This window comes from Ylistrum balloti, unplaced genomic scaffold (genome assembly GCF_031769215.1).
Source record: "Ylistrum balloti isolate Yb309-2 unplaced genomic scaffold, AGI_CSIRO_Ybal_v1 Utg372016, whole genome shotgun sequence".
Taxonomy (NCBI): Eukaryota; Metazoa; Mollusca; class Bivalvia; order Pectinida; family Pectinidae; genus Ylistrum; species Ylistrum balloti.
This window is the reverse complement of record NW_026782978.1, coordinates 48,814-70,425: the sequence shown is the minus strand read 5'-3', so window position 1 is coordinate 70,425 and position 21,612 is coordinate 48,814. Positions and strand designations below refer to the sequence as shown.

The 21,612-nt window shown below is 39.8% G+C and overlaps 1 protein-coding gene across 1 annotated transcript; it reads left to right on the top strand.

Annotated features, from left to right (window-relative positions):
- Positions 1 to 3,613: 3,613 nt before the first annotated feature.
- Positions 3,614 to 4,168, top strand: LOC132564144 (uncharacterized). The gene has a single exon (XM_060228824.1). The coding sequence runs from the start codon at positions 3,614 to 3,616 to the stop codon at positions 4,166 to 4,168; it is 555 nt and encodes a 184-aa protein (XP_060084807.1).
- Positions 4,169 to 21,612: the final 17,444 nt, after the last annotated feature.

Here is a 21,612-nt window from a genome sequence, read left to right as displayed (position 1 = left end):
CGACAACAATCGGTGCTGCTACTACCGTAGATAAAAGGCTAACACCACCGATGCCAAGCCCCATGATGACGCCGATAAGACCAACATCGACATTATCCACTATCTTCACGGCTCTGTGGTACTTCTTGCTGAGGGTCTCACGCTTTTCTCTTTCTTCCTCGAGAATCCTCTGAATCTCGTTAATTTTCTGTAAACGATAACCTTGTCCCTCATCTTCAGGGGGAGCTGTTGGCAACTTTGGATAAAGCGCCGTATCATTATTCACTTTGTTGATTTCCATATTTTTATATGTGTGAGATTTTTTTTATGTCATATAATGTATGAGACATAGAGGCTCGTTTTCCTCAATGACAACAACCCCGTTCGAATTGTTCGCGATGTTTATCACCACATCATCAACACTTTCGAGAATGGCTTCATTTTGTATACTGCATTGCCTCATTTTAAGGCTTTGCTTTAGTGTCGTTAAAACCATACCACTAGTCATCCTCAATCCAAACCTTAATCTAATCTTTTTATTTTCTTTTGATCCGATGGTAAGTTTATTTTGATTGAAAATTTCCCACGTGACTGGTTGCACCTTCTGTGGAGGATGTTTTACATCCATTACCGGTATCCAGTAAATCGTCTTCGGCTGTCTTGGCAAGTTATACCAATTTTTCGGTTTTACACCAAATTTATGAACAGGCATTCTTTTTTGAATATATATATATATATATATTTTAATATATATATATGTTCATGACCACGTATGCATGAAACACTCATAATATTGCACCGAGGATCGGAATGTTGTTGAATGGGCTGTTAGGTCCCAGGATAAGACCCTTCCCATTATACCATCTCCTTTCTTTATTTATATAAAGTCCATCACCAACGGCTTCTAGACCCGAACCGGTCGCGGGTCCTAAATAAAGTCCTTTTCCGTCTGTCTCTATCTGGCAAACACAACCTCCTTTCTTGAGATACAACCCGTTCCCAACCACCTTTTGGACTCCCGAACTAGCCAAACCAGAAAGAGCGCCAATGCCTAATGCTGGAAGTACCGTCTTTGCCAAAACAGGCAATGCACGCGCTGCCAAACCAGCAAGCATCCCAAGGAAACCGCCCTCAACTTTCATATTGTGTTTGAGTTGAGCTTTACTCATTTTGATGGTTATTCCTTTACCACCTTCATAGGCTTTGGCTAATCTCTTCACTTGTCTGTCTGTCAGGGCTAAGACATCTTCACCGTTCAAATCTTCGTGACCAAAACGGACACTGACAGGACAACCGTTTTGAAGGGCCTCTCGTAATTTTTGTTTCTGCCCTTCTGAAACATTCAATTTAACATTTGTGTATCGTGACATTTTATATATACGAATCTTTTTTTTATTACACTTGTCTGATGTGAAACCTCAATGATAAATTATCTCCTCTTAAATTTAGCAGCGTGCCATTTTGGTCGGTGAGTGAAGTCTCAAGACTGTGTATGGTGTCTAGTGTCACGGGAAGATACACCAAATTTCGTGGTGTTTCAACTATTTTATGTCCAGGGGTGACATTTGGAAAGAAGGAGTATATCGTGTGTTGTGAAGCTCCATTAACGTAGCTCCCTGAGATATTGTCAAAATTAACATGCAAGCTGACAATACTAAGAATGTTGACGACATTTTCAGACTCCTGAAATCCTAGTGCGTAAATGTCGTGGTTAAATCCTAATACACTGGAAATGGAGTTGGGATGCCTAAAGTCTACCTGGTAATTATTATCTAAAATAAGGACAGTCTTTAGTGTGTTCGTGTTTGCAGAAATTGTAACGTAATATTCCTCATTGACACTGCCATAGTGTCCATTCTGCCTCATCTTTTGTTGAATTGTGTCGTTAATGTCATCGATGTTATAGATACCTTCTGGTAAATAAATTTCGACCCACGTTGTTCCGCCATCGGGTGAGTATCTAAAATAATTAATGTTTGGAAAAGAGTAGTAAGTCTCGAGAATGACGAGTGCCATCTCGTGCTTTTTCTTTTTGTCGAGTTGAATTGGTGGATTGAACCTAGTTCTAAATCTTGTCTTGTTGCTATTCAGGACAATCTGAAACGAGCTTTTAGGCTCAGTGTTTTCAGCTATTTTTTCAAGTATTGGTTCCATTTTTTTTATAATATAATATTTTTTTTTTAACTCGGAATATAAAATGTATCAAATCCACTTCTGTACTTACCATTCTGCCTGTTACTGGTCAGGTCAATCACTACGAACCCATGTGGTTTTTCCCATGCTACCTTGCACAGACCTTTGAATTCATCTTTTGACATGTCTTGACTCACATGATCATTATTGATATGGTTGATATTCTTCAGGTCTTCTGGGAACAAGCAGATAAAGTTTGCATTTTCTCTTATCGTTTGGCGTGGTAGCTTGAAGTAGTTTTGTGAAAGGTAGAAACAATCTACATTGCTGTGTCTTCCACGAATATAGTAATTCTGTTTCTCCAACAGCAAATCATCAAATATCATTAAATTCTTGTTTTCGGAACTTAAATCATGGGGGTCTGGGACGTTTTCGGCAGATTCGTAAAAGCAGCATTGTATGTCAGACTTGTCTTTAATCTCTTTAGACCATGCCTCAACAAGCGCTGCGGGTGACACATCTAACCTCATTACCTCATCGCGCAGGTCAAACAAGCGCATAATAGCTTCTTTTGGCAATTTCTCTACAAAAGCTTTCTTGAGGATGCGGTATTCGGGTTGGAATAGACTCTTGCCGAATACTGCTAGCTTGTTATAGTCAAGCCAACCCGGTCTCAGTAAAAGATTGAGCAAAAGTGTGGTTTTACCACACCCCGATTTGCCTACAATCACTCCCCTTATGCTTTTTGGCAGAAGCTTGTGATTGAACCGTTTTGATACCATTTCATTCCACGATAAATCTTTCACTTCCATGTTTTTAATATAAATATATTTTTTTATATAAAAAATAATGTTGGAAAAGAAATATATCACAGTCACATGTTCGTTTTTTCTGCAACTCGGGTCTATTCGGGGCCTGGCCTACACAAAAAGACGTTACCGCCCTCGAAGAATGGGGTGTCACCGTATTTGTCAACCTGACCAACGGGCGTGAGAAAAAGACGAGGCCGTACGCCGTCTCGTCTACCAGCAAGACCGTTTTCCATCCGATGTTCAAAACACTGTTTCTAAAAATGGACGAAATATAAAACGGGGTAAATGTGTCGTGTGTGGGGCTACAAAAACACAATTTGTGGGCGGATCAATGGTGAATGAAGCCATCAATCATTTACCGTTTGAAATGCATCTCCCGGGACATAATTTTACGGACCTGGGACTAATCTCGGTAAAAGGCTGAAACCAGACCTCACACCAAAGGAATGGAGTAAACCTATCAACAGGGTTGATAATGCCGCATACCATCACGATGTGTGTTACTTGAAAAACAGGGACACTAATACAAGAAATAGGGTATGTGACAAGAATATGTTAGCTGAACTGGGTGGAATTGTTAACCCTACACTTAGAGAGAGGTTGGATAGATCTATTGTGGACAAGATCATTGGCACTAAGATGAGGTTTGGAATGGGAGTGGGAGGGGAAAAAAGCAGCAGGTTGAGGAGATGAGCTCAACACCTACAGCACTCAAAGCATTGGCTGAAGAATTACACAGACCCATGAGAAAAAAGTTTGAGAGAAGGAGGGTACGTGTTAATGGCATCGATGAAATTTGGGCCGCAGATTTGGTAGACATGCAGGCATTCTCGAAATTTAATCGCGGCACCAAGTATCTCCTTGCCGTTATCGACATTTTCTCCAAGTACGGTTGGTTAGTGCCATTAAAAGATAAAACGGGGAAATCGGTCGCAGCTGCACTGAAAAAGATACTCAAGGGGAGGAAACCGAAAAAGATTTGGGTGGATAAGGGCAAAGAGTTTTACAATAAAGACGTGCACAGTTTAGTCGAGTTATACTCGATTGAAAACGAGGAAAAATCGAGTGTGGTGGAGAGATGGATCGGAACGATGAAGGAAAAAATGTGGAAATATTTTTCCTCCAATTCTACATCAATGTGCTCGACGAACTTGTCGATCAGTACAATAATACGACACACTCGTCAACAAAACATACACCCACCGAAGCCAGAAAGAAGAAAAATGAAACCCGAGTGTGGATGAATCTATACCCCAACCATGATGAGCCTAGGATAATTCACCCCAAGTTTTCCGTCGGAGACGCCGTGCGGATAAGCAAGATAAAGAAAACTTTTGAGAAGGGCTATCAAGATGGACGGAAGAAGTATTCACGATAACGGCGGTACAACGCACGTCGCCCGTAACGTATAAGATTAGCGACCAAAACGGAGAAGAAATTCGGGGTACCTTCTACGAACCCGAGTTGCAGAAGACGGGCCAAGAGGTATACAGGATAGAAAAAGTCGTCAAGAAGGGTAAAACGAGGTCGCTGGTCAAGTGGAAGGGTTATCCAGAGACGTTCAATTCATGGGTCAGCAATAAGGAGATAGTCGAGCTTGCGAGGCCGCTCGTTACATTATAGAATGTTTTTTCTTTAAGTCATTTAGACCCTGTTTAAACATTGTTGTGGTTGGTTTTGAGCTTGTTGAGTCAGATGTGTTAGTGGTTGGTTTTCAACCCTAATTTGAAAATGCGCTTATACCGGCAATTTCTTACTACTTACACCGTCATACAGGGAGAGCAGGCTCCTACACCGTCATACAGGGAGAGCAGACTCCTACACACCGACGTACAGGGAGAACAGGCTCCTACACACTGACATACAGGGAGTGAAGGTTCCTACACACCGACATACAGGGAGAGCAGGCTCCTACACACCGACATACAGGGAGTGAAGGTTCCTACACACCGACATACAGGGAGAGAATGTTCCTACACACCGACATTCAGGGAGAACAGACTCCTACACACCGACATACAGGAAGTGAAGGTTCCTACACACCGACATACAGGGAGAGAATGTTCCTACACACCGACATTCAGGGAGAACAGGCTCCTACACACCGACGTACAGGGAGAACAGGCTCCTACACACTGACAAACAGCGAGAGAAGGTTCCTACACACCGACATACAGGGAGTGAATGTTCCTACACACCGACATACAGGGAGTGAAGGTTCCTACACACCGACATACAGGGAGTGAATGTTCCTACACACCGACATACAGGGAGTGAAGGTTCCTACACACCGACATACAGGGAGAGAATGTTCCTACACACCGACATACAGGGAGAGCAGGCTCCTACACACCGACATACAGGGAGTGAAGGTTCCTACACACCGACATACAGGGAGAGCAGGCTCCTACACACCGATACTTGCTGCGTTATACAGGGAGAGCAGGCTCCTACACACCGACATACAGGGAGTGAAGGTTCCTACACACCGACATACAGGGAGAGCAGGCTCCTACACACCGACATACAGGGAGAACAGGCTCCTACACCGTCATACATGGAGAGCAGACTCCTACACACCGACGTACAGGGAGAACAGGCTCCTACACACTGACATACAGGGAGTGAAGGTTCCTACACACCGACATACAGGGAGAGCAGGCTCCTACACCGACAACATACAGGACACACACATACAGGGAGAGAATGTTCCTACACACCGACATTCAGGGAGAACAGGCTCCTACACACCGACATACAGGGAGAACAGGCTCCTACACTCTGAGATACTGGGAGTTCTGGCTCCTACTCTCCGACATACAGGGAGTGAAGGTTCCTACACACCGACATACAGGGAGAGCAGGCTCCTACACACCGACATACAGGGAGTGAAGGTTCCTACACACCGACATACAGGGAGTGAAGGTTCCTACACACCGACATACAGGGAGAGAATGTTCCTACACACCGACATACAGGGAGAGCAGGCTCCTACACACCGACATACAGGGAGTGAAGGTTCCTACACACCGACATACAGGGAGAGCAGGCTCCTACACACCGACATACAGGGAGACACACCGACAGGCTCATACACACCGACATACAGGGAGAGAATGTTCCTACACACCGACATACAGGGAGTGAAGGTTCCTACACACCGACATACAGGGAGAGCAGGCTCCTACACACCGACATACAGGGAGAGCAGGCTCCTACACACCGACATACAGGGAGAGAATGTTCCTACACACCGACATACAGGGAGAACAGGCTCCTACACACCGACATACAGGGAGAGCAGGCTCCTACACACCGACATACAGCGAGAGAATGTTCCTACACACCGATACTTGCTGCGTTATACAGGGAGAGCAGGCTCCTACACACCGATACTTGCTGCGTTATACAGGGAGAGCAGGCTCCTACACACCGACATACAGGGAGAGAATGTTCCTACACACCGACATACAGGGAGTGAAGGTTCCTACACACCGACATACAGGGAGAGCAGGCTCCTACACACCGACATACAGGGAGAACAGGCTCCTACACCGTCATACAGGGAGGGCAGACTCCTACACACCGACGTACAGGGAGAACAGGCTCCTACACACTGACATACAGGGAGTGAAGGTTCCTACACACCGACATACAGGGAGAGCAGGCTCCTACACACCGACATACAGGGAGTGAAGGTTCCTACACACCGACATACAGGGAGAGAATGTTCCTACACACCGACATTCAGGGAGAACAGACTCCTACACACCGACATACAGGGAGTGAAGGTTCCTACACACCGACATACAGGGAGAGAACCGACATACAGGGAGAACAGGGAGAACTCCTACACACCGACATACAGGGAGTACAGGGAGTGAATGTTCCTACACACCGACATACAGGGAAAGAATGTTCCTACACACCGACATACAGGGAGTGAATGTCCTACACACCGACATACAGGGAGAGAAGGTTACTACACCGACACACCGACATACAGGGAGAGAATGTTCCTACACACCGACATACAGGGAGTGAAGGTTCCTACACACCGACATACAGGGAGAGCAGGCTCCTACACACCGACATACAGGGAGAGAAGGTTCCTACACACCGACATACAGGGAGAGAATGTTCCTACACACCGACATACAGGGAGAGAAGGCTCCTACACACCGACATACAGGGAGTGAAGGTTCCTACACACCGACATACAGGGAGAGCAGGCTCCTACACACCGACATACAGGGAGAGAATGGGAGAGAAGGTTCCTACACACCGACATACAGGGAGTGAAGGTTCCTACACACCGACATACAGGGAGAGAAGGCTCCTACACACCGACATACAGGGAGAGCAGGCTCCTACACACCGACATACAGGGAGAGAAGGTTCCTACACACCGACATACAGGGAGTGGGAGAGCATACACACCGGGAGAGACATACAGGGAGAGCTCCTACACACCGACATACAGGGAGAGAATGTTCCTACACACCGACATAAAGGGAGAGCAGGCTCCTACACACCGACATACAGGGAGAGAAGGTCCTACACCGACATACAGGGAGAGACACACCGACATACAGGGACACACCTACACACCGACATACAGGGAGAGCACACACCACATACAGGGAGGGCTCCTACACACCGACATACAGGGAGAGAGGCTTCCTACACACCGACATACAGGGAGTGAAGGTTCCTACACACCGACATACAGGGAGAGCAGGCTCCTACACACCGACATACAGGGAGAGAAGGTTCCTACACACCGACATACAGGGAGAACAGGCTCCTACACACCGACATACAGGGAGAGAAGGTTCCTACACACCGACATACAGGGAGAGAATGTTCCTACACACCGACATACAGGGAGTGAAGGTTCCTACACACCGACATACAGGGAGAGCAGGCTCCTACACACCGACATACAGCGAGAGAATGTTCCTACACACCGACATACAGGGAGAGCAGGCTCACACCGACATACACACACCGACATACAGGGAGAGCAGGCTCCTACACACCGACATACAGGGAGAGCAGGCTCCTACACACCGACATACAGTTCCTACACACCGATACTTGCACACCATACAGCGTTATACAGGGAGAGCACACACCGGCTCCTACACACCGATACTTGCTGCGTTATACAGGGAGAGCAGGCTCCTACACACCGACATACAGGGAGAGAATGTTCCTACACACCGACATACAGGGAGTGAAGGTTCCTACACACCGACATACAGGGAGAGCAGGCTCCTACACACCGACATACAGGGAGAGCAGGCTCCTACACACCGACATACAGGGAGAGCAGGTTCCTACACACCGATACTTGCTGCGTTATACAGGGAGATCAGGCTCTTATCTCTGTTAGATGATGTGTGTTAAACTATTGGTGGTTATAGACAACATATTTCACCTCCAAGTAGTTTCTTACTCAGAAAGGACACAGTGGTTATGTAATTAAGGTTGTAACCAAAATAGAATTAGAAGACATGGCGGTATTTCCTTGTGTTCGAAAACCATGGCTCCTAATATTGCATAATATATTTGAAAATACTCTATAATGAAATGCTCACCCAAATCCGTGCACCTTATTCCCAATACCAATTCGTCTATATTTAACGATCAGCACAAACAGAAACCAATTCGTTTACGTTTATCCCGGATGTTTATAAGTCTGTATTTAACTGAAGAATTCTATAGAATGTCACTTAAACCACAGCCTTATACATATGCATATCTATAATCATCTGTCTTGCTCGGGTAAACAAACATACGTTGCCTGTAGTCATGCATGAAAGATCACTATCACCCGGATAAAGTCTGAAGTATACCCAGATTAATGTATGCTTCGTCGGATGTGTGTTTAAATGTCAGACATACACGAATGTTTACACCGAGGAAAGTGAGTTGTGTGACAACAAAAATATTACAACCAGTGAAAGTCTCTGCAATGGCTTTGTGGATTATCAGTGCTATGTAGGTATGTCCGTAAACCAGGAAGTTGAGTAAATATTCCTTTATATTCAGCTGCATGTCGTGACTGCCTTAACATAATACTGCTGCACAATGATTCGGATCACTTGTGCTGGAATTTCAGCGTTTGATTATTATTTTAGCAGAATGGCCGCGTCTTTGTATAAAGGTTAGATACCCTTCCGTATGAAAGGACAAACAATTTGCATTCATCACAAGGGGAGATAATTGGACATTTACTGTAAAGAATGTCAGGAACCTGTTTGTATTGAATGTATGTCGACAGTACATAAGGATCATACAGTGTGTGATATGACCGAAATCACATCACAGAAGAAGCAAGAAATTGGAACGTTTATAGACACCACAGAGAAAAAAAGCCTTGTCATAGTAGACCATTACATCAATGTTACTGCTGCACATCTCAAGTCCAACTCGACATACTTTGAAACACTTTCAGAGCAGGTGAGGATTCAAACAAAAACATTAAAAGAAGAACTAGACTTTTTGTCAGCTCAGACTTTGTCTCTCTATAAACAAATGGAGGAGGATAAAGGCAAGTTTCTACAAACCTACAAACAGGACTTGGAAATGTACAGCTCGCAGTTAAAACAGAGAGTACAAGTGTGTAAAACTGCATTACAGAGTGTCTCTGATATAGAAATTTACGACGCGGGGAGTGAGATTCATTCTTCTGTCGCACTCCCTGACAGGCCTGTTTTGGGTTCTTTTAGGTTCAAACCAAACAACAATCCTCATGTTAGCCTGAAACAAGCGATAGGAGAGGTGACCATTTCAGATCAAGGACAAGGCTTCTTTGGTGATTGTCTTCCTGCTGAATCTTCTCTTCAACAGGAAACAAAACAGGGGATGGCAATACCAACACAAAGGGAGACAAACGAAGATTCCAGTCAGACCATCGTTTTGGAGGAATGGAAGTCTTCCTTTGGCATAACCTCCGTATACTCCACCATGAATGGTGATATATGGACAGGAGACGATGGAAGTGGCAAAGTATCTCTCTTGAGCAGAAATGGAAAGATTTTACAAACTGTCACTCATAAAAAGCCCATCAGTGACATAGCTCTGTCACCCATTACGGATACATTATGGGCCTGCGATTGGGAAGGCAACATCATAGAGATTGTGTCAAGAGAACCAAAACAGAGATTCACAATAAAGGAAAAACAACCTTTGTGTATTTGTATCACTGCCAATGACCATGTCCTCGTGGGGATATCTAAACAAATTTCAAAATTTACCGCAAACGGCAAATTGGTACTGGCTACATCAACACGGGGGGCTTGCAAGACATTGGTGTGCACGCCACAAAGAATCGCCGAGTGTCCTGTCATTCAAAACATCGCAGTGGCCGACAGAGATAGTAAACAGGACGTCGGGGAAGGAAACTGCCATGTTCTAATCATAACCTCAGATTTCAAGGAACTGTCAGTATTTGATGGCAATGTCCATAAAGCAAGAGGACGGTCAGGCATTGACCAATTTGACCCTGATGGCGTGGTGTTTGACAGCAATGGTAACCTATTAATTGGGAACCGTTATAACAATGGTGTTCTACTCCTCAGTGGGCGTGGCGAAGTCCTCAAATCCATATACAAAGCTGACTATGGATCAGTCGCTGTTTGTGTGGACAGGGAGGAAGCCCTTTGGGTGGTTTGTAAACTTCGTTACGTCAAACTGCTACAATACAGCAGTGAATGACTACAGTAATGAATTTGCCTGGACATGAGAACTGACAGGAGGATTGAATGTAACACAGTAAAGATGACAGGAACGTAAGGAATGTGTCATTAAAGAAAATGTAAACGTAGAAATAAGAGAATTAGAAGTTGATAATAGTCATCTAATGTGAATGTTCAGTAGTATTACAACAATATGACGAGAACCACGGGTTAGTAAAGGTGTATCTAAAATTGTGACTTCTACTAACGCATTTAAACATTTTCTCGTGAATAAGAGTGTAGAAATATGTGTTATATTTCAGGACCATAGCAACATCCATGACTGGTCCAAACAAACCGAGGAGATGGTCGCTACGTTGGCCAACTCAAGCAACCAATCACCAAAAGTGCCAGCAACATTAATGTTATGTATAAAAAATGTTACATATAATATCAATATATTAATAAAAAGTTAAAAATAACAACACAATCTGTATTCAACAATCATTGATGTGCCAAAATAAAAAGATGATAAGAGAAGAAGAGAGGAATGGTATGAAAACATCTTCTTTACAGCCGTTTATTCAAACATTCATCAATGACTTTTGAATGTGTAATATTTAGGTCTCAGATTTATCATATCATAATGTATCGTAAACCATTCAGTGCTTACTCATTATGAAATTAAGAAACAAAACAATACATATGCAACATCTTATCATTATCATTGATCTGTGATCGGTCAGGTAGTTATCAATGATCTGTTACCGGTCAGGTCGTTATCATTGATCTGGGACCGGTCAGATCGTTATCATTGATCTGTGACCGGTCAGATCTTTATCATTGATCTGTGACCGGTCAGGTCGTTAGCATTGATCTGTGACCGGTCAGATCGTTATCATTGATCTGTGACCGGTCAGATCTTTATCATTGATCTGTGACCGGTCAGGTAGTTATCATTGATCTGTGACCGGTCAGGTCGTTATCATTGATCTGTGACCGGTCAGGTCGTTATCATTGATCTGTGACCGGTCAGATCGTTATCATTGATCTGTGACCGGTCAGGTCGTTATCATTGATCTGTGACCGGTCACATCGTTATCATTGATCTGTGACCGGTCAGATCGTTATCATTGATCTGTGACCGGTCAGGTCGTTATCATTGATCTGTGACCGGTGAAATCGTTATCATTGATCTGTGACCGGTCAGGTCGTTATCATTGATCTGTGACCGGTCAGGTCGTTATCATTGATCTGTGACCGGTCAGATCGTTGTCATTGATCTGTGACCTGTCAGGTCGTTATCATTGATCTGTGATCTGTCAGATCGTTATCATTGATCTGTGACCGGTCCGATCGTTATCATTGATCTGTGACCGGACTGGTCCTTACTATGGATCTGTGACCGGACTGGTCCTTACCATGGATCTGTGCCCGATCTGGTCCTTACTATGGATCTCTGACCAGTGTTACCAGACTTGTCCTTACTATGGATATGTGACCAGACTCGTCCTTACTATGGATCTGTGACCAGACTAGCCCTTACCATGGATCCGTGACCGGACTGGTCCTTACTATGGATCTGTGACCAGACTCGTCCTTACTATGGATCTGTGACCAGACTCGTTCTTACTATGGATCTGTGATCAGACTTGTCCTTACATTCGATCTGTGAACAGACTGGTCCTTACTATGGATATGTGACCAGTCTAGTTCTTATCATAGATCTGTGACCGGACTGACCTTAGTATGGATCTGTGACCGGACTGGTCCTTACTATTGATATGAGACCGGACTGGTCCCTACTATGGATCTGTGACTGGACTGGTCCTTACCATGTATCTGTGACCAGTCAAGTCCTTACTACGGATCTGTGACCAGTCAGGTTCTTACTATGGATCTGTGACCAGACTGGTCCTTAATATTGACCTAAAGGTGGGGTTTCCAAAACCACACACTCTCCGATTTTTTTGAAACTTTACTGTTTTTTAGAGTGCCTTAAAACATACCTGAATATGTCTTTCTGTTTCCAGTTGTTATATGCAAAAGGCCCACAGTGCCTGAAATTCACCTTTTCACACTACATATCATTAAGTGCCTTTAAGGTAAATCTTTCCTACATTTTGGAATGTATTTTACTCTTAAATATCTTAAAGATAATTGTTTCTCTACGTCAACATCAATAATTTTCCGTTTATAGTGATAACTTTACTCACATGTCAACTTCAGGGTGAAAAAGTAGCAAATTTTGAATTCCGCAAATCTCAATTTTGAAGTTTAAGACATCAAATCAATATGGCATTACCTTTGTTCTCCAATTGAATCCATTTTAAAAATAGGTTATACATATCCTCTGTATACATACTTAATATTGAAAAAAATAAAATCCGGGAAAATGGTTTTATAGCATTTTGAACATCCCCATCCCCTCTCAATCAGCAGGTACTGCGTAGATACAAAAGTGAGGTCAGATATTATTGAAGTCATTTAAATGGACAGTATAACTTAAAATCTATGCTAACTTGAAAATAATTAGGTTTGATGTGAATATGACATAAAAAACATGAACCTGTAATAATAAATAGAGATAATTGTAATTAATTAATGTTATTTGACATGGAAAATGCCATACACCTGGTAATACACAATTATAATGCAATAGTGTAAAGTATTCACGAAAGATATTAAATGTGCTACATTAAAATAAATGTATGTATAATATTTTGGGAAATAACTAAAATAAGCAAAGTCATCAATATCTGTGTGTAATTGATTAGTTATCTGGTCTGCACCCATCAACCTGCCTGGTTTGGGAGCACCCTAAAGGAAAATTATTTTTGGGGGGTTGCATGGTCATAGATCTATCCGGAGGATCAATTTGTTATTCTTAATTTGTATTTCCTTGCATACTAGCATTGCAATTGTTTTATTTATTAGAAAATAAAGCATTAATGAATAGGAGTACCTTATATGTTTACGAACATTTTAGTAAACGTCACTTATTAAAGATGCGATAAGCCATGTGCCAAGTAAAGTACTCAATTTTACTGGCATTTGTTTGTCAACGACAACATGCAGCTTCAGTTGAACAAAGCTTAATTGAATTTCTTTGTCTGTGGCTGTAAAGGTCTTGCCTTTGTTTGGCAGGAAAGGTGACCAAGATAGTAGAGTATACTTGCGATGTGGCAGCACATACCCACTGTGCGCTTGCCTGCTGGACACTGACAATAATGATCAGTAATAGGGCCATCCTTGTTGTTTGCATCGAATGCTATTCAAACGTTGTACTTCGTCTGGGATTTGTGACGTGAATGTTTTTGTCCTCGGGTGAGGCCATCAGCGTGCTGGTACACCCATACCTGGAAATCACCATCATCAGTCAGGTGTTCTGCAATGTACCCTGAAGTCTGTTTGATTTTACAGGCACCACATGTTGCAGTTTCTAGGTACTCCATATCGAGCTCTGGAAATGCTATATCAGCACAGCATAATTTCTGCCATTCTGATCTTGCCCTTTGACTTAAATCGGGCTCTTTGAGTACTCTACCAGCTAAAGAATTCTTCAAGGAGAGCCTTGCCAACATTCTGTTTGCTAGTTGGCGATCTTTGGCTTAACGGACAGCAGATGGGTTGTAAATCGGACAAAGGATAGCATTCAGACAGGCAGTAGTAATGCGAGCAAGCTGCTCAATTATCTCGATGAAATAATTGGAAGAGAGCTGCTCTTTAAACAGTCGCCATTGCTTGAATCGTCAATGATAACTTTCGACGACCCAGCATGTTTCTGTGCATAGTCTGTCCTTATTTGCTGTTTCTGCATCATGTTGTGACATCCCGGATTGCAAATAAGAAGGCATATGAGATTCTAAACCAGATGACTTGATAAGGTCAAGAACGTCCCTGAACCTTCTGTCAACTATAATATTATAGCTATCGTGTAGCCATACATTTTTTGTGATCTTGGCATCGTTTTCATTACCATAAAATGGACCTATTGTGTCAAGAACATAAACTTTAAATAGTTCCTCCTTTTTTGGCCACAATATGAAGACCTTTGCAATTCGTGATCATTTGCTTTTCTGGACTTACATATACGTTCAATCCAATATGACTGAAACTTTATTGCCATAGACGGCTTCTGTAAAAGAGGTGTTGTATGAAATCGCTTCATCCCTTGTTATACTTCCTATACCAAGATATTTGGATGCAATACTCTTGGTCAGTGCTGAAGTTATCATGGGAAATGTTTTGGAAATGTCAGCCTTGCTGATACCATACAGTGCACCCAGCTGTGGCCAAGATACATTTGTTTTAAGTTTAACCCAAAACATAATTAATGCATTGACTGTTGAAGTACATTTTGGGTTAGTGATATTGTTGGCACTTAACTCATGCATCTTATTTATGTCAAGTGACCAACCTGTCCATGCTTTACAGTCCTCATCAGAGAGAGAAGCAAAGTCTAGCCTGGGTTTGTCCGTACCAACTTTCACTGTGCTTGACAGCTCCAAAAGATCATTAATGATAGGTTTGGCTTTGTCAGAGAGGTGTTTCTTTAATGGAGTACGATTGTCCATATTAACTTCTATATCAGGATGCAACTCATTGCCTACAAGATGATTTTAGCATACGCAGGAGTCAACTGGACACCCAAAGTTTGAATTTCAGAAAGAGAGTAAGACAAGCAGAGTGAGGTAGTGGTGATAGATAGCAGGATACATACTGCAAACAAAATGTGTATCGCCTGTGGGTGCCTTCACCACAGAACACATCATCCACAGATAGAACTTGATATTCAGTTGTACAAAAATCATCAGGCTCTGGTATTTCTGAAGGATCTGTTTGGATATCTCTGACAGGAATTGCTGCTGGTTTTCTTTCATAGCGCTTAAAGCATTTGAAACAAATGACTGCATCATTAATCTTTGATTGGTTGAAATCATCTTCTGAAAGGAGTCTACAAAGCCACTCATAGTTAACAACCTTCCGGAAGATCTTTTTTGTTTTGGGAATATCCCTTACACGAAATGTGCATCCTGGTCCGACACAAGTCTTGTTTTTGTCATGTAATGGTGCTTCTGCATAAAATGCGTTATATTGAATTACAGAAAACGACTATGCCTTTTGTTGTAGGCTTTATTTAAGGTTATGGCATTTCAAACTAAATATTATGTATAACATGTTAATTATCAAAATCGGGATATTGCAAGGGTGTCCTTTCTGCCCTTTATTTACTCATTTGATTAATACATGAAGGCTCAAGAAGATAAATCAGCAGGTTTTACACAAATGTGTTGCATGTATTACTACCACACATTGAGACAATTCTAGTACAATATATGTAACACTATAATATTATAATTACAGTTCCTATTCAAGATCACCATTGACAACACATGTACAATGTAAACAGACATTGTCATATGGAGAGCGTCCATAAATACATTGTTATGCTGCATTTGCTGATATGCAATGGTCTTCTTTTCTCTACCAATATTTACAATCAGAGGAATTTTGTTGTTCAAATCAATGCACAAGAAAACAAAACTATTTTTAAAATAATAGAAAATAAAGACCAAAGAATAGTGATATAAGAAACATATTTGAAGATAATACTAAGTATTTCTTTGTTTTAAATTTGTAATGTGAAATAAAAAAAACACAGCATACACCTAAAAATGATCAAATAGTTATGTAATTATGCTGTGAATTATCCTTTTTTTGCCAATTGGAGACTCTCTCCTCAAATCCAAAATTTTACACAAGCTGCATTGAAGTAGCTCAAAAACCATTTTCCCGGTTTTCGATTCTTTTCAAATTTTACCTGGTGGTGAAACACACATTCAAGCTAATTTTTATTTAAATCATAATGGTGAACAAAATTTTTAACATGGCAAATTTTTACATTTTTGGCGACATCATGGTTTTCAAAACTGCAAAAAATCACTATTTCCGCCTCTTAAACATTCCTTGCATCAAGAAAACGGTACATATTTCATATATAAATCATGAATTATGTTTCAAGAATAGAAAAAAACAAGAATCAATGAAACGGATTGCATGAAAACATAATATGGATGCATGTTTTTACATGTCGTCACTTTTCTGATTTTGCGGGTCCTTTGGGCCTTTCTAATGTAAAAAAATGAAAAATCAAGTGTTTTTAGTATTGACTTTTATAGTACTACAAGCATGTGAAGTTTGAAAGAAATCCGGGTGTGGGTGGTTTATATGGGAATTTTAACATTAGCTGGAACCCCATCTTTAACAGTATTAGCCCAAATACACAGGTGCAATGCTAAAATACACGACAAAATGAGGAACACTATGATGTTTTACTCTTGAATATACATCTTTAGCAAATAAACAGAGCTGAATGAGGAAATACACACCCTAAAACAAGTTAACACCTGAGAATCATGTAAAATACACTCTCAAAAAAATTAACCTGAATAAATCAGCCTTCACCAAGTATACACAAGAAAAGTATGCAGATGATACTTCGTCTTTCCTTGACGGGTCAGAAAAATCACTGCAAGAAACAATAAGAGAGCTTAATGAATTTGCAAATATTTCTGGATAAAAATGAGTATTGATAAAACTCAGATAATAGATATTGGTAGTGGAAAATATAGTGAAGATAAACTTCTACCTTGATTTAACCTACAGTGGGGCAAAGAAACATTTACATTATTAGGAGTTGATTTTAGTGTGAAGTTACATGAAACACCGAAACTTAAATTTGATAAAAAACTGATCAAACTTAAATCGATAATAAAAATAAGGAATTAACTTCAATAGGGAAGATAAGCATTATAAAAACATTGCTTATATCTCAATTTAATCATCTCTTTATTTCATTACCTAATCCAGATGATAAATTTCTTTACAAACTCAACTCCCTACTTCTTGACTTTTTATGGGGATGGAATATATAGGATACAATTATGCAAAACTATGGTAATGGTGGTCTTAAAATGGTAATTCTTTCATAAACTCCTTCAAATTTACTGGGATAAGGAGACTCTGTCGCAGTACTGAGAAATGGCAGACAGTTCTAAAAACCTATATTGACTCTGACCTTCTTGGAAACTGTGGTAATATATTATATTCATCTATGCATAAAAAAGCGCAAAAATGTGTGGCATGATGTTTTCAAAGCTTGGTGTACACTTAACACAAAATATGAGGATAAGATATTTCAGAGTAATACATTATCTGTACCAATCTGGAATAACAATAAAATAAAGATAGGAGGCAAAGCTGTATTTTGTGAGAAGTGGTTTAGGAAGAATATATCAATCATAGGTAATCTAATTAAAGATACTAACAGATGTATTTTCTATGGAATGGACGAACTTACCCAAAAGTATCAAACAGACACAAATATTTTACAATATTAGGGTCTTGTATCTGCCGTCAAAAAATTATTGCATCAAATACTATCTCTAACCCCTCTACAATATATCCCTTCATACCCATCAATCTACGAATCTTTCTTAGAGACAAAAAGGGTCAAAAAGGTTTTATAATACTTTAGTTAAATGTGTTACCATCGGGCACCAAAAACTGGAATAGTATATTTGATGATATTGATAAACAAACTTGGGATAAGTACTATCTAATGCCATTCTATGTAACAACAAATACAAAACTTCAGTGGTTCCAGTATAGGGTAATCCACCAGGCAACAAACTCACATCTTTTTAAAATTAGAATAGTTATTTCCCGTCTTTATGTGTTGTGTAACTCCGAGCAAGAAACAAGCATTCATCTGCTTTGGAAAAAAATTATAAAAACTATTACATGGTCTTGATATCTTATTAGAAGCTCTACTTATCACTTTCTCAGTTAATAAACAAACTTATTTTTGGCCTCCTTCATCAAAACTCCCTTCTTGTTAACCGAGTAGACAATGAAATAATAATTATTATTGAGCAGTATATTTACAAGATGACTTGCTTAAACCATTCACTAACCTTACAGGCCCTAATTAATACCATCAAAGATAATTACATGATACAAAAATATATAGCAAATGGTAAGAGTGATAAAGAAAAACGTAAATCTGAGAATGAGTGGGAAAAATGGGACAAATTAATACAGTTTTGATTAACATACTTCTTTCTATCATCCATTTTATTTTTGTTGAATTAATATATATAAACATATACATAACAGTCCTTGACAATACCGAGAAATCATGTAGAAATCAGAGTTTAACATTAAAAGTTTGAATTACTCTCGCTTATTTTTACCATCTCACCCAACAATCCTCGCCACTTTTCCTTCCTTCTCTTCAATTTCATTTTCTTTAAGTTTCTTATCCCTAAAGCTCTATTTCTTTTCTCCATTTCTGTAAGTAAATGTAGATCTATATTCGTGTATGGGTATATCCGTGTGTACATGGGTGCGTGTTACTAGAAATGATTGCGATTATAAACATGATTAAAGGTGTAAATATTTATGGATCAGTCTGAGTGTGCATAGTAATTATGAAAGCATCAGTTTTGAGTGGATGATGATTAAAATGATGATGATTAAAATGATGATGATGATGATGATGATGATATGATGATGATGATGATGATGATGATGATGTGTGGTGTCATGATGATGATGATGATGATTATAATGATGATGATGATGATGATGTGTTGGTGTCATGATGATGATTATGATGATTAAAATGATGATGATTAAAATGATGATGATGATGATGATGATTATAATGATGATGATGATGATGATGATGATGATGATGATGATGATGATGATGATGATGATGATGATGATGAAGATATGATGATGATGATGATGATGATGATGATGATGATGATGTGTGGTGTCATGATGATGATGATGATGATGATGATGATGATGATGATGATGATTATAATGATGATGCTGATGAAGATGATATGATGCTGCTGCTGCTGCTGCTGCTGCTGCTGCTGCTGCTGCTGATGATGATGATGATGATGATGATGATGATAATCAATTGATGATGAAATGATGACGATGATGATGATGATGATGATGATGATGATGATGATGATGATGATGTGTGGTGTCATGATGATAATGATTATAATAATGAAGATGATATGATGAGGGTTTGTGTGAGGGTGTGTGTGTATATATATCATATCTACCATGTTAAATCTTGGGGAAAAAAGTTTACACTAGAAAATAAAATAATATGAATCCATAAACGAAGTTAATACCAGTTAACCAGATAATATACATCCTTGAAAAAGTAACACCAATAAATTAGGTTACATCCAGCCTTAAACAAGTTAACACCAGTAAATTAGGTTACATACAGCCTTTCATAAGTTAACACCAATAAATTAGGTTACATACAGGCTTAAACAAATTAACACCAATAAATAAGGTTACATACAGCCTTAAACAAATTAACACCAGTAAATTAGGTTACATACAGCGTTAAACAAGTTAACACCAGTAAATTAGGTTACATACAGCCTTAAACAAATTAACACCAGTAAATTAGGTTACATACAGCGTTAAACAAGTTAACACCAGTAAATTAGGTTACATACAGTCTGAAACAAGTTAACACCAGTAAATTAGGTTACATACAGTCTTAAACAAATTAACACCAGTAAATTAGGTTACATACAGCGTTAAACAAGTTAACACCAGTAAATTAGGTTACATACAGCGTTAAACAAGTTAACACCAGTAAATTAGGTTACATACAGCGTTAAACAAATTAACACCAGTAAATTAGGTTACATACAGCGTTAAACAAGTTAACACCAGTAAATTAGGTTACATACAGCGTTAAACAAGTTAACACCAGTAAATTAGGTTACATACAGCCTTAAACAAATTAACACCAGTAAATTAGGTTACATACAGCGTTAAACAAGTTAACACCAGTAAATTAGGTTACATACAGCGTTAAACAAGTTAACACCAGTAAATCATCAGAGTGATGTTCTTTTATGACATCAGTGATGTTCCTTTATGACATTAGTGATGATGCTTTATGATATCAGTGATGTTCCATCATAACATCAGAATATTCCTGAATGACATCAGAGAGTGATGTTCCTTTATGACATCAGAAATGATGTTCCTTTATGACATCAGAAATGATGTTACTTTATGACATCAGAAATGATGTTCCTTTTATGACATCAGAATGATGTTCCTTTATGACATCAGAGTGATGATCCTTTATGACATCAGAGTGATGATCCTTTATGACATCAGAGTGATGTTCTTTTATGACATCAGAATGATGTTCCTTTTTGACATCAGAGTGATGATCCTTTATGATATCAGTGACGTTCCTTCATGACATCAGAATGATATTCCTTTATGACATTAGAGTGATGATCCTTTATGACATCAGAGTGATGTTCCTTTATGACATCAGAGTGATGTTCCTTTATGACATCAAAATGATGTTCCTTTATTACATCAGAGTGATGATCCTTTATGATATCAGTGATGTTCCTTCATGACATCAGAATGATATTCCTTTATGACATCAGAGTGATGTTCCTTTATGACATCAGAGTGATGTTCCTTTATGACATCAGAATGATGTTCCTTCATGACATCAAAATGATGTTCCTTTATGACATCAGAGTGATGTTCCTTTATGACATCAAAATCATGTTCCTTTATTACATCAGTGATGATCCTTTATGATATCAGTGATGTTCCTTCATGACATCAGAGTGATGTTCCTTGATGACATCAATATGATGTTTATGACATCAGAGTGATGTTCCTTTATGACATCAAAATTATGTTCATTTATTACATCAGAGTGATGTTCCTTTATGACATCAGATGTTCCTTTATGACATCAGAGTGATGTTCCTTTATGACATCAGAGTGATGTTCCTTTATGATATCAGAGTGATGTTCCTTTATGACATCAGAGTGATGATCCTTTATGACATCAGAGTGATGATCCTTTATGACATCAGAGAATGATGTTCCTTTATGACATCAAAATG